At 38.3% G+C, this 12,983-nt stretch overlaps 1 protein-coding gene across 2 annotated transcripts in view; it reads right to left on the bottom strand.

Moving 5' to 3' along the window:
- Positions 1–12,983, bottom strand: part of LOC139145051 (carboxypeptidase D-like) — a 47,916-nt gene that overhangs the window by 12,951 nt on the left and 21,982 nt on the right. For both annotated transcript variants that reach the window (XM_070715979.1, XM_070715980.1), the window contains exons 11-17: positions 11,671–12,155; positions 8,861–9,030; positions 8,606–8,703; positions 4,841–5,075; positions 3,915–4,023; positions 3,102–3,301; positions 2,043–2,164 (exon numbers count right to left, since the gene is read on the bottom strand). In XM_070715979.1, the coding sequence (XP_070572080.1) occupies positions 2,043–2,164; positions 3,102–3,301; positions 3,915–4,023; positions 4,841–5,075; positions 8,606–8,703; positions 8,861–9,030; positions 11,671–12,155 (1,419 nt within the window). The remainder of the gene's footprint in view (positions 1–2,042; positions 2,165–3,101; positions 3,302–3,914; positions 4,024–4,840; positions 5,076–8,605; positions 8,704–8,860; positions 9,031–11,670; positions 12,156–12,983) is intronic.

Here is a 12,983-nt window from a genome sequence, read left to right as displayed (position 1 = left end):
GGACGGTGTCTGTGGGGACTAATCAGACCTCTAGCTCTATTGGCTCGCTCAAAATTAGATATGTGCATAATTAATGAGGTATAATATGTGGCGTCATAAGGTGTCCCATCATACCATACATGAAGGCTGTAGCACTTGTGGTTACTGAGTTATGGACAAATATGTATATTTGAGGTCAAAGGTCACCGAGGTCACGTGACATTTTGTCAAAAAAATTGTATTGCTAAGTTATCCCTATATACCAAAAATCAGACCTCTAGCTCTATTAGATCGCTCAAAATTAGATATGCGCATAATTAATGGGCATAATTAATGAGGTACAATATGTGGCGTCATAAGGTGTCCCATCATACCATACATGAAGGCTGTAGCACTTGTTGTTACTGAGTTATGGACAAATATGTATATTTGAGGTCAAAGGTCACCAAGGTCACGTGACATTTTGTCAAAAAAATTGTCTTGCTAAGTTATCCCTATATACCAAAAATCAGACCTCTAGCTCTATTGGCTCGCTCAAAATTAGATATGCACATAATTAATGAGGTACAATATGTGGCATCATAAGGTGTCCCATCATACCATACATGAAGGCTGTAGCACTTGTGGTTACTGATTTATGGACAAATATGTATATTTGAGGTCAAAGGTCACCAAGGTCACGTGACATTTTGTCAAAAAAATGTTTTTGCTAAGTTATCCCTATATACCAAAAATCAGACCTCTAGCTCTATTGGCTCGCTCAAAATTAGATATGTGCATAATTAATGAGGTACAATATGTGGCGTCACAAGCTGTCCCATCATACCATATATGAAGGGTGGTAGCACTTGTGGTTACTGAGTTATGGACAAATATGTATATTTGAGATCAAAGGTCATCAAGGTCACATGACATTTTGTCAAAATATCCAAGATATCTGCGTGAACGGATGGACTCACGGATGGACGAACAGACGGACATGACCAAATCTATAAGCTCACTGGACTTCATCCGTGGGGACTAAAAATTGTGTCACTGCATCCTTTTTGCAATATGAATACGATGAGAAACTAAATTTTATTTTTCGTGGCTTATACATGGGAGTTTATGGAGATCTGCTTATACATGGGAGTCTATGGACGTGTAAACTAAAAATATGCAAATTTCACCACGATTTGCCCAAATTTGGGAAAGGTCACTCCTATGCACTTCCATACCAAGTTTCAAATCAATCGGACTTGTGGTTTCAGAGCAGGAGATTTTTTGACCAAAAATGGGAGAAAATTACAAAAAAATTCATGAAAAATAGCAAGTCCAAGATACTGACCCAAGATGTGCACAATCATTTCATGTCAGCCCAAAGTACTTACATGCTAATTTTTCATGTAATCTGCTCAGTGGTTACTGAGTTTTTTCAATTTTGACGGTTTTTATTTTTTTTCACTTAATTTGCATATTTTTGGCAATGACAACTTCATTTGAACAAAATCTCATCTACAGCCCATCATCCATGTACACACCAAATATCAAGATGAAATGTACAGCGGTTTTGGAGTTTTTGATGTTGACGGACAGACATACAGACATACAGACATACAGACATACAGACACACAGACATACAGACATACAGACATACAGACATTTCCCTAGCCTATAAGAATAGCTTCCATTGCCATATATACATATGGCTATGGGAGCTAAAAATTCTTTGTTTAACATCCATGGGCATGTAGGTTTTCCCATAAATTATGATTACAAACAATGTTTAACATATTACAAATAAAAAATAGCTGTTTTCTTTACCCAACTACGAAATATGGAAAAATAGCGTTCATATTTACTTAAGCATTTTATTTCTGTGTTTGTTTATGTTTTTCACATGGTGGGAGGGTAGGTGTGAGGAAGATTTCAAGATGGCAAACAAAGAATTTATTTAAGGCACCTGATATATGCTTACTGGTGCCATTGTTTCTAACATCTTCATACAATGTTACGATAAAACTTGATTGAAAACCTGGTCTTCGATTTTTGATGTTTCCAAAGTTTGAGTGGTGCAACTTACGTGTATAACTTGGTGATGTTAGGATAGTCTGCAGCCAGACGACGCAGCATTTTTTCCATTGCATCGTAGTCATGGTACTTCAACTTCTTTTCATGGCTGAGTGCTATGGGAACATCTTGCAACTGATGAAACATAACAGATATCTCACTCAGTGCATGTAACTACCTGTATATCTGTAAAACCACTTCTTTACATGCTGATGTGAAAGATACCAAAAACTGACAGCTATATTTGGAAAATGGAACATCTATTATGAATGAAGTACTACATAACTGTATCCTTTTATACTCTCTACCTGCCCTGCTTCTCTACACATCGAGGAATCTGTTACATACACAAATGCACCCCCAATAACCAAGCTGGGCAAGCTGGCCCCCATGCCAAACAAGTGGTGAATGCCTCACTGACTAAGCCAGCTGACTGAGTCAGGCTACACTTGGCTCAACATTAGGGGAGGGCCACGTTACATAGTCAACTGGGGGGGGGGGGGAAACAGTCTATTCTATAGTCAGTTGATAATACTAGCATACAAGGTGTATTGATAAATCTATGAATATGAAAATCTTATGTTAATGACTATTAATCAATGTTGCACATTCATGAATTCTGGATTTTGTGCTACATGTACAGTAGCTTAGCAATTTAGCAAAAATCAAACTTGCAATACATGTACTACCATACACTGTACAATAATCTTCATAGTACATTTATACATGTCCCAGGGGAAGGTGGCTTTTATAGTTTTACACAGAAAACCTCAGCTGGTTTTGTAACCTGAGAATAACATTACCTCTGATCAGCCTGAGAAAAGGTTTCCTTGACAAAATGACATAATAACTATATTTTCATCTTAAACCCCAATGCGGCTTAATCCAAAAATCTAGCAACATATTTATATCATGATTGCAAATTCAAAAGAAGACAAAAGACAGAAACGCCTCGTAATCTTTTTAACACATCAGTTAATCCCGATCCCAGGCCTTTTTGAGCTGGGCTTTAACTAAGCAACCAACTGAAATACAGTGAAACAACAATCCATCACATTAATAATGGATTTACCTGGTTTTCTTCCACATCAACAATGACAGTCAATGGAACATATCCCGGAGCTGATGCCGTGACTCGGTGTTCTCCTGGTGATGTCACTGTGCGGAATTCAGCGGTAGCGTCATCAACTGTCACATCGGAATGATCCATTATTCTGACCATGGCCAATGGAAGAAGTTCCCCGTCGTCTGCTTTCACGGTGCCGGATATTCCTGCAATATCAGTATAGTTATCACACACTCACGGAGCAACGGAGGGAAAATAAGATTATTTGACCAACATTGTCACTCTATACTCAGTCTTTCATAGCAAAGGCGGATCTGTACACAAGGATTTGGTATGACAATGCAGGCAATATTGTTTGCAAAGACGGGTAAGTTTGTGGATGTCACAGACAATCAATTATTAGGCAATGCCTAAAGCTCTCTCTCAAGGTTGTCTGTGATTGGTCTATTTGTTTTACAGTAATACCAATCTGTGATCTTGTTTAAAAAGTGCACAAATCTTGTAGCCAATAGTGTAAGATTTCGAAAGAGCTGAAGGTGGGCAAAAGTAGTTGTGTTGGACGTGTTGCCACACAGAGTATTTATTTGTTCCTTGTTATAGAAAATGTGTTCACAATCTGAATACACAATCTCTTATCTATCATGTAAGTTTTTCATTGCACTTTTTCAGTCAAGTATCTACGATCAAACAGTAGTGTGAAACAGTGAACAGATCCCTCTTGTGTTTATTACACTGAGTGGAAAATGTCCACTTGTATCTTAAACTGATTGTGAATTCCCGTCCATCTTTATGAGAAGTGCTACTCCAAAGGAGCTGTACCTTGGTTTGCTTGCTCCAAAAATTGTAGAATTGGTTCCAAGTTGTCCTGCCAGATCAGAGTGAGGTCTTCAACTGGTGGGTATTTACAACATGAAACATGTGCTGTAATCTGGAAAATAGCAAAATCAAGAGACTGTAATACTGCTCATAACCTTGACATGTTCAAATGTTCAGATACAGCCCTCTGTAGTCTATGGTATAGGCCGATCACTGGCAGTACAGGCCACAAAATGGCTTACAGTGATGTTTATCATTGTAATCTTTTCCACCTACCAAGGTTCAAATTTTGACCCAGCCCAGTGTATCCTGTGGCAAGGTTGGCCATATATTGAGAGTCATGAAGGGAAATTGCTCACAGTAATATTTACTTATTTCTAAAGCAAATATGAATCAGTTGATAGAAACCATTGCAGCACTGGCCTCTTCGAAGTTAAAGGCCTGTGTTGGGTCAGATTGTCTTGACAGTAAATTTACGTACTAGATTACAATTTCAATGGAAAACAAAAGGCTGTGACATTCCATAATCCTCTTACAGACTACAACAAACTTGATCCCAAGGATCAAGTCCCTGGCCTTTAACACAGTAACATGAAGTAGAAATGTCATTGTCAAGTTAAAATTTAACTTTTTGTTGTCAAAGCAGAAATAATGATAGACCAAATTATTAAATTTGATCAAAATTTTCACTTTGGATTATAGGAGGTCACTAGCATCATAATGATACTGGATCACATCAGCTTTGTAATAACATTTACGAATAATTTTTATCATTGTGAAGAGAAATGTGGCACCTCACCCATTTTCAACCCCTCAACTTCATCTTATTCAGTAATTTGCTACAGTGTTGAGCATGAGCCCTATAATCATGTCCCTCACGTTGTGCCAATATATCTTGCTAAGTGCCATTTCTTGCGGCCAAAACTTACCATGAAGACTCTGTCCTCTGTGTATAGATACTCTTGTAAAGTGTTGTCCGTTGGTATCCAGTCTGCACCATGGACTATGCCATTTTTGAAGTGAAACCCTCGACAAGTGACTCCATCTTGGAGAATTGGATGTTCCTGCGAGTACTTGGAAGCCAGGTACTGGAATGTGTCTTCATCTTCTGTGAGGGCGCCCCCTTGTGGTGCAATGTCATCAATTGCACTGTCCATTGGGTACCTGAAGATGGCAAAAGAAAGGAAGTCAACCAGGGCATATGGTATCACAGCACCATGACGTAGAGGATATGACTTCTGGAAGCCTGGCGTCCAGGATGAAATATGAAAACAGGAGACAAGGATTTTCGTTTCTGCATGAAGTCCTTTGCTACATTCAGCATATAAATATCTGAATTTAAGCACTTTATACATATATATACTTTGTATTAAGCCAGTGAAACCACAGGGGGCTGTCTACATGTCCGTCCCCAGGGGTGGGTAGATGTTTCGTTGTATCGCTAATAAAGATATATTCTACCAACCTTTGGTGTTTCGGTCTTAACTTAGCACTGCCCTTGACAATCTTGCGTATACGTTTTATCAACATGCTGCGTCATTATCTGATGAGTTTGAGTGCCTAATTAGCCAAAGTAATCAAGGGTAAATTACTAATCTGTAGACGCTCTCACCAGATTATCACCGGATTAAATATGACAAAGTCAATAACGAACGCACCAGCAAGGTATAACTGAAGAAAGGGCTGAAACTCTCAAAAGCCGTGTCCAGAGGTGGTCCGTAAAACTAGTGGACACTTTATATTCATGTATTCATAAACAAACAGAAGGCAAAACAAACTTGAATATTCATTTGTAAACGAACAGGTCGGAAAGGAGGACCTCCCAGGGATGCGTGGTATGTGTTCAACACACCTTGGTAACGTATCGGAGATGTGTTTATACTCTTCCTGCATGCTGGCCCGGCAAAAACCACGTTGGTCGACGTGTCTAACACCGCATCGAACTGAATCAGACTTCACGGGTATATTGAAAAATTCCGTGTTAGTCGAGAACAAGAACAGAAAAGACTTTATTAACTTGACGTTCGAGCTCGCCTTCAACTTGTCCAGTTTATAAACTGCGTTCTTCCATGGAGGTAGTAGTCTCTACTACCTCCATGGTTCTTGCAATACTTACAATTTTGTATTAGTCTTTTTTTTCAAATAACAAAAGACATGTTTTACATACGACCGATCATGTGCTCTGCAGCAGTAGTGTTGTGGGTTGGTGACTACGTGCTTGCAAATGTTATACACCGCAGTATTTTGCTTTGGATTTTTCAATTGACCCCATGTGCTAAGTTACACAAACAAGAAGGTCGAGTGTCATGAGTGTTCTCTCTGCAAATCAAGAAGTATTTCGAACACGAACGATTCGGATATCTTGACCTCAACATTATTAGCTACGCAGCTCGAAAGTTATGCTCGGAAACAGGACGGGAACATTTGTCAAAGCCGGATTTTGCATGGAAAGCATGCAATGTACTGCATACTGCTTATGCTCCCTTGGGTCTGAGACTCTCGCCCTCTCGGCCATAAACGTCATTGAGCTGCCAAGAATATAGTGCAGTCGCGTGAATCTGTGTATGTTTTGATACATTATTTTATCAATCCTTATACTCAACTACCTAACGCATCAAACAAGGGTCATGTCATGTTCTTAGGACATTCTCCAAAAGACATATAATCGATTAGTGTCGCGGAATGATTTTCACTAGGTTTGAGAACTAATAAATAACTGGTCATCAGTGTGTCTTCGCATATCAAATCGACAAGTGTATTACTAACTTCGAGGGATCACATCCTTCACTGTAAAGTTGTTTTTATACAAAACACATTTTCGAGAAAGCTGACGTACAAGGGAAAGACACAGCGACTGAGTCCGACGGAAGCGAAAAAACAACAACAATGCGTTCGCATTTGTGTCCGATGTACACATCTCTGTTATTCCATTCTATCAGTCAACGAAGCCTACGTCAAATTGTAGTGAACTCCGAGCAAAGTCCCACATAAGATGTAAAGGCGAGCCAGTGGCCATATGATGATGGATTGCATAAACTTCGAAGTCTAACATCCTTAACTGTAAAGCTGCGGTTTTTATACAAAAAACACATTTTTGGTAAAGCGAATGTGCGAGGGAAAGACGGGGAAAGACACCGTGATCGCGCGACTGAGTCCGACAGCGGCGCAAGAAGTGTTTCCCCGACAGTCAGACATATACAGTATGCTATATCATGCATTTCTAAAGCGTGTCCAAACGTTGACATAAAAAGATATGTCCAAAAGGTTTTTTATAGTTATTACATTGTTACGCAGGGTTTCACGCGGGTTCAAAACTGACATAAAAAGATATGGTGTCCAAAAAATTCGTTTTATTCAGCTGACTGATTTATCGTCTTTGCTATGGCTTAAACATTCCCGTTTTCGTTCGACAAGACTGTGACATCAATATCTCCCCAACGTATAGATCAACCTGGTTGAGTATTACTATGCTTCCAATGTGTCTTTGCAGCTTTCATCTCTGGAAACGAATAAGCATATATAAGGCATGAAAATACTTTTGCCGACTAGTCAGTTTTTATGTTTACAAGCGGCGAGTTTCTTCCCGCAAACGATGACCGACTGTAGTCAAAAATACATAGATTGTCATGTCCGTGTTTATAAACACCGATGAGCTTGACCCTCGATCCCAAAGCATGTTGGCTAATTTGTTTACCTCTATCGATCATGTGGGCTTAAACTAAACATTTCTAAGGTTAAAGGTTTGTAGTTCCGGCTTCCGGTCTGACGGACCACATCGGGACACTGACTCCACCGCTTCGATTAGCGTCCTACAGCTCAAAGAAGCAACCGACGAAGGCATAAATTGGCCTGTCCCCGTTTAAACGTGTCAGAAAACTGTTGACGTTCGAAAAATTAGGAAATGTTTATTGTAAAGTAGATTTCTGTGAACACGGCTTTTGAGAGTTTCAGCCCTTTCTTCAGTTATACCTTGCTGGTGCGTTCGTCATTGACTTTGTCATATTTAATCCGGTGATAATCTGGTGAGAGCGTCTACAGATTAGTAATTTACCCTTGATTACTTTGGCTAATTAGGCACTCAAAATCATCAGATAATAGACGCAGCATGTTGATAAAATGTATACGCAAGATTGTCAAGGGCAATGCTAAGTTAAGACCGAAACACCAAAGGTTGGTAGAATATATCTTTATTAGCGATACAACGAAACACCTACCCACCCCTGGGGACGGACATGTAGACAGCCCCCTGTGGTGAAACTTAAACTTATGTCAATATTTTCATGACCGTACATTACATGATAATAGAAATAATATCTTACATTGCACTGATTCAGTTGCAAACTACTGAGCTAACATCAGGAGATCACAACTCCATTCCGGATTAGACAACTTTATATTGATCTGTGAAACATCACTTCCAGTGAGCGCCCGTCCATGACTGAATCTTTCAGTCTAACTGTCATTAACACTGACAGAATTTCTCTGCACATCACTTATTCACAGAAAAGTGGTCTATTTTTCAATTACATGTACTAAATCAACCCCAAATGTATCGTTACAAATGGTGATTTTGGCATGTTTACAGGAAACAAGGGATGACCAGGTTAAATCCTGCTGCTGTTTCTGTGTGGATGTGTACCTGTGAGTGTCTGTGCAGATCTGTGTGTACTACCTCTATAGGTGTGTGTACATACCTGACCCAGAGCCCACCAGCCTCTATACTGAGAACCAATGAGAAACGAATGACAGAGAACAGGTCCTGCACAATCTCCACTTCCGCTCTGTTGGATAACTGAGTAGACAGGAGGAAAAAACACTGGCTGTAAGTATTATACCTCTCGCTATGGACATTTTCATTCAGGAATACCATAATGCACGCATGCAAAATTGTAGGATGCAAAGATGTAAGAAATATATGCAACTTTGTGGCTGTGCGTCGTCAAACTCACCTGCTCACCAGTTGTGGAGAACACGTTGGCAATACTTGGTGATGTGTAATTGTCTCCACTGCAGTCTCCCAGCTGGGCATCCTCAAAGCCATCAAGGTCAATGGATGGTATGATGTGTATGGACACAGAATTCAACAGTTTCTTCACTCTCTCATCACCACGTTTGTAACCTGACAGTGACAGTGACAGTTAAAAAAATAGTGACAACATCACTGGTCGCTCCCATATAGTTATCAAAACAAGTCAACAATTGTATGAAACATGGACATACATATACAGACAGACTGACATACACAGACTGGCACAGAGTGGTGACATTGACCCCAAGTGTGCCTTAGCCCATGGAGAGTGATAAAGATATAACAAACAGCTGAACGTAATGATAAAATAGTTAAGTATAGGCCTATACAGGCACTGAGAGTGAATATGTCACAGCAATTTGATTAGTTTCTTTTCCTTTTCTACTTCTGTGATAATATTTAAGACAATCAATCTGCAAGGCAGTTTATGTATTGACAAATATGTTATCTTTTACAAGCACACAGTAAACTGTTCTTGATTTTTCATTTACAATATTTGACATAGACTGAAATACATAACATGCAACCAATGTTTACACTTTGCCCATACACCAGATACATGGAGAAATTTCAACATACAATCATCAACTCAGAAACCCTACAGGAAAAAGTAAACATTGTTTTCTTCCAGAACAGCTGGTACATCCACATCTGGAACAATTGACTTACAAATTTAACCAATTACACAAGGATGATGACACAAGAGATAAAGTTAAACTGTGGTGAACTTGACTATTCCTTTCAAATCCTTACACCTAATTTGACATCTTAAACTAAAATACACTGCATGGTTAATTGTGCACAAAAATACATTGGGTGGACCATTTGATAAGGGATGGTGTCTGGAAGATCGATGAGGTACATTATCTTTTTTATCCGATCCATTGTACATTCTTTTTTCCCCACTCTCCCACCTTTTCTTTTTGTCAAACCTTCTCACGCTGAATTTTTAGCGGCATTTGTTTGGAATTTTTCAAAATCTGCCAGGATTTTTTTACCGCATTTCAACACCAAAAAAAGTTTACCATATCAAATGCTTACTAAATCACACATTATATACTCTTAGTTCCAGTAGGTATAAAATTACCAAAAAAAATCTTAAAAATACAAAATGAAAGATATCCCAGTAAAACTGACAGTTTCACAAAGTTGCCCCAAAAATTCAAAATTCCGGATTTCAACTTAATTTCAATATATCTTATTAACAAAAACCCTAAGGACCGGTTTACTAAATATCAAAGCAATCAGACTGGTAAATTTTGAGAAACAAATTTTTTGACCAAAAATGAGAAAAATTGCCCCCAAAATACAAAATTGCCAAAATACAAAATTGAAGATTTCATCCTAATTTTAAATATATCTAATTAACATAAACCCTAGGAACCTGTACACTAGATATCAAAGCTACCAGATCAGAAGTTTTAGGAGAAAGATTTTTTGACCAAAAAAAAGGCAAAAATTGCCCTAAACATAAAAAAAAAATTTGCCAGTTTCAACATACCTTCAATACATTATATTGAGATTAATCTTAGATACCTGTATACCAAATACATGTATCAAAGCTATCTAATCCGCAGTTTTTGGATTAAAAAATTTGTTATCAAAAATTGGGAAAATTGCCCCAAAATTACAAATATGACAATATCAATACAATTTGTACAAGCATGACTGAGGTCATTCTGAGGAACATGAATATTAAGTTTCATAGCAATCAGACGAGCTATTTCAGAGAACAAGATTTTTTGACTGAAACTGGAAAAAATACCCTAAAAATACAAACGTGCAAATTTCATCCCAATTTTTGCACACATAATTTAGAATACCTAAAGAAATCTGCATACCAAGTTTCAACCAAATCTGACCAATGCTTACTAAGTTTTAGCCATTTGCAGGATTTTTCCTTTTTCCCCCCTCATTTGCATATTTTTGGCACTGACATGTTCATTTGAACAAATTCATATCTCCACCCCTAGGTGCACCTGTACACCAAATACTAAGACAGTAGGTGCTATGGTTTAGGAGTTTTTGATGTGGACGGACTAACAGACATACATACATACTTACATACATACATACACAGACGCCATTTTGCCACCTTATACGAATACCTCCCATTTGCATATATACATATGCATATATGGGAGTGTAACAATAACATTACATTCCAAAAGACTTACATGTTATCATCACCTGAAAGCAGTTTACCACATGTATTCTTTGATTAATTTTCAGAGTACAAAATAAAACTGCAATTTACTTAAATATGAGTTTTTAGAAGTGATATTATCGAGAATTGCATTTATTTGGATGATATACAGAGTGTCAATTTTTTTTTGTGGAACACGCGTAAATATTGACTGGATATTCACATAAAATTAGATCAGCAATTTTTTCCATCAATAATTTCCCATGGGGAATACACCTGAAAACTCTATTCCTTTCCTTGCTGCCTATCAAACATACTTTGCCATCTGCTAGAAAAATTTGTTAACACCCTGAATGTGACATTGAAAGTTTCATGATTAGATTTTAACATGATCTCATTCCTGTATATATTTACACACAAACTTAAATGGAGACATCATAACAACGAAATGCCAACCCATGAAGGTGACTGAATCAACTGGCTGATATGAGTTTCTATGGTATCAGACTATCAGCTTGAAAAAAACATGCTTGATCTTTACTACTATGAGTTCAAGATGACCTTTCAACCACATCATATCGTACCTTCACATAGATGTCTTATTACTCTCATCAACACTTCCCTGCCGACCGGTTCCTCTGCATACAACCCACCAATCAGACCGACCACCGGCTTCTTCTCCACACCGTCAACTTCACTTTCAGCGTTCCCAGAGATCACCAAGTCCAGGATCCGGTAATTCTTGGCCGTCCTCCCCAGCTCTACCAGCTGGGTGATGTTACTGAAGCGAACTGCGTAGTCGGCAATCTGTGCAATCAACTCCTGATTGGACATGTATTTGCTGAAATTCTGAGGCAGTCCGTAGTCGTTGGTTTGAGACCACTCCTCACTGGAGATTTCCGAGTCACCTCCCGTGTCTTGTCCACTGCCTGCCTCTGTTGTCTCCTCACTTTCCTCTTCTCCTCCTTCTTCCTCCTCCTCCTCTGGTTCATTCACTGATTTCAAGGTGAAGTTTACATGGGTGGCAAAGCCATTTGTGACTTCAACTTCCGTAGTATCATCAAGATATCTGTGATTGAAAGCAATTAAAAAAATAAAATTGACATGAGCATTGCCATAACTTATCTTACACTGGTATGCAGATAAGAATGGAGAGTGAAATTTATCTTAATGTTGCCATACTTGTGTAAATTGGTTTGTAAAGTTGTTCCAAAACTTGCCTCAGAAGTTGCACTGACTTGTTATAACCACAGTGAAAATCAGAGAGCTTTTATGGATGCATAATAAACACACACCAGGGAGTACACTTTGAAGTGCACTTCACATACACAGACTCATATTACATTCCTTATATGCTGCTTTGAGTTACATTGCATCAAAGCCTAGTCAGAGTCTAGTTGTCATTAAACTCTTGTTTCCTTTACATTGTAGGAGTTCTTTGGCAAAAAAATTCAGAATTTACAGGAAAAGAGGTGTACATAAGCCAGAAATAGTAAGTGAGAAAGTTGTCGAAATGTACAGGGATAGAAAGTCAGGAAATCTTTACCCTACACACACAGACACCAATCAGTGTCTACTTTATTGCTTTATATCAACAATTACAGCGGAAGCCTACTGTGAAACAACACTATCATCCGTCTGTTGTTTGCTGCAACTCAACTAAACTTACCGATCCTGTAGTAAATTTTGAAACAACTTTACAAACCAATAACACAAGTGTGATAACATTTAGATCAATTTCACTGTCCATTCTTATCTGCATACGACAGCAAATACAATGTACATCACATTTTAAATATTTGTAAATTTGTGACAATTTGTTTCTGTAATCCCAAAATTTATGTGGTAACCCCTTATTTTCATTCTTGGTTCTGAAAGAAATGATTTCAGCAAAACT

The sequence above is a fragment of the Ptychodera flava genome, chromosome 12 (assembly GCF_041260155.1).
Source record: "Ptychodera flava strain L36383 chromosome 12, AS_Pfla_20210202, whole genome shotgun sequence".
In the NCBI taxonomy this organism is placed as follows: Eukaryota; Metazoa; Hemichordata; class Enteropneusta; family Ptychoderidae; genus Ptychodera; species Ptychodera flava.
This window is presented reverse-complemented; position numbering and strand designations above follow the sequence as displayed.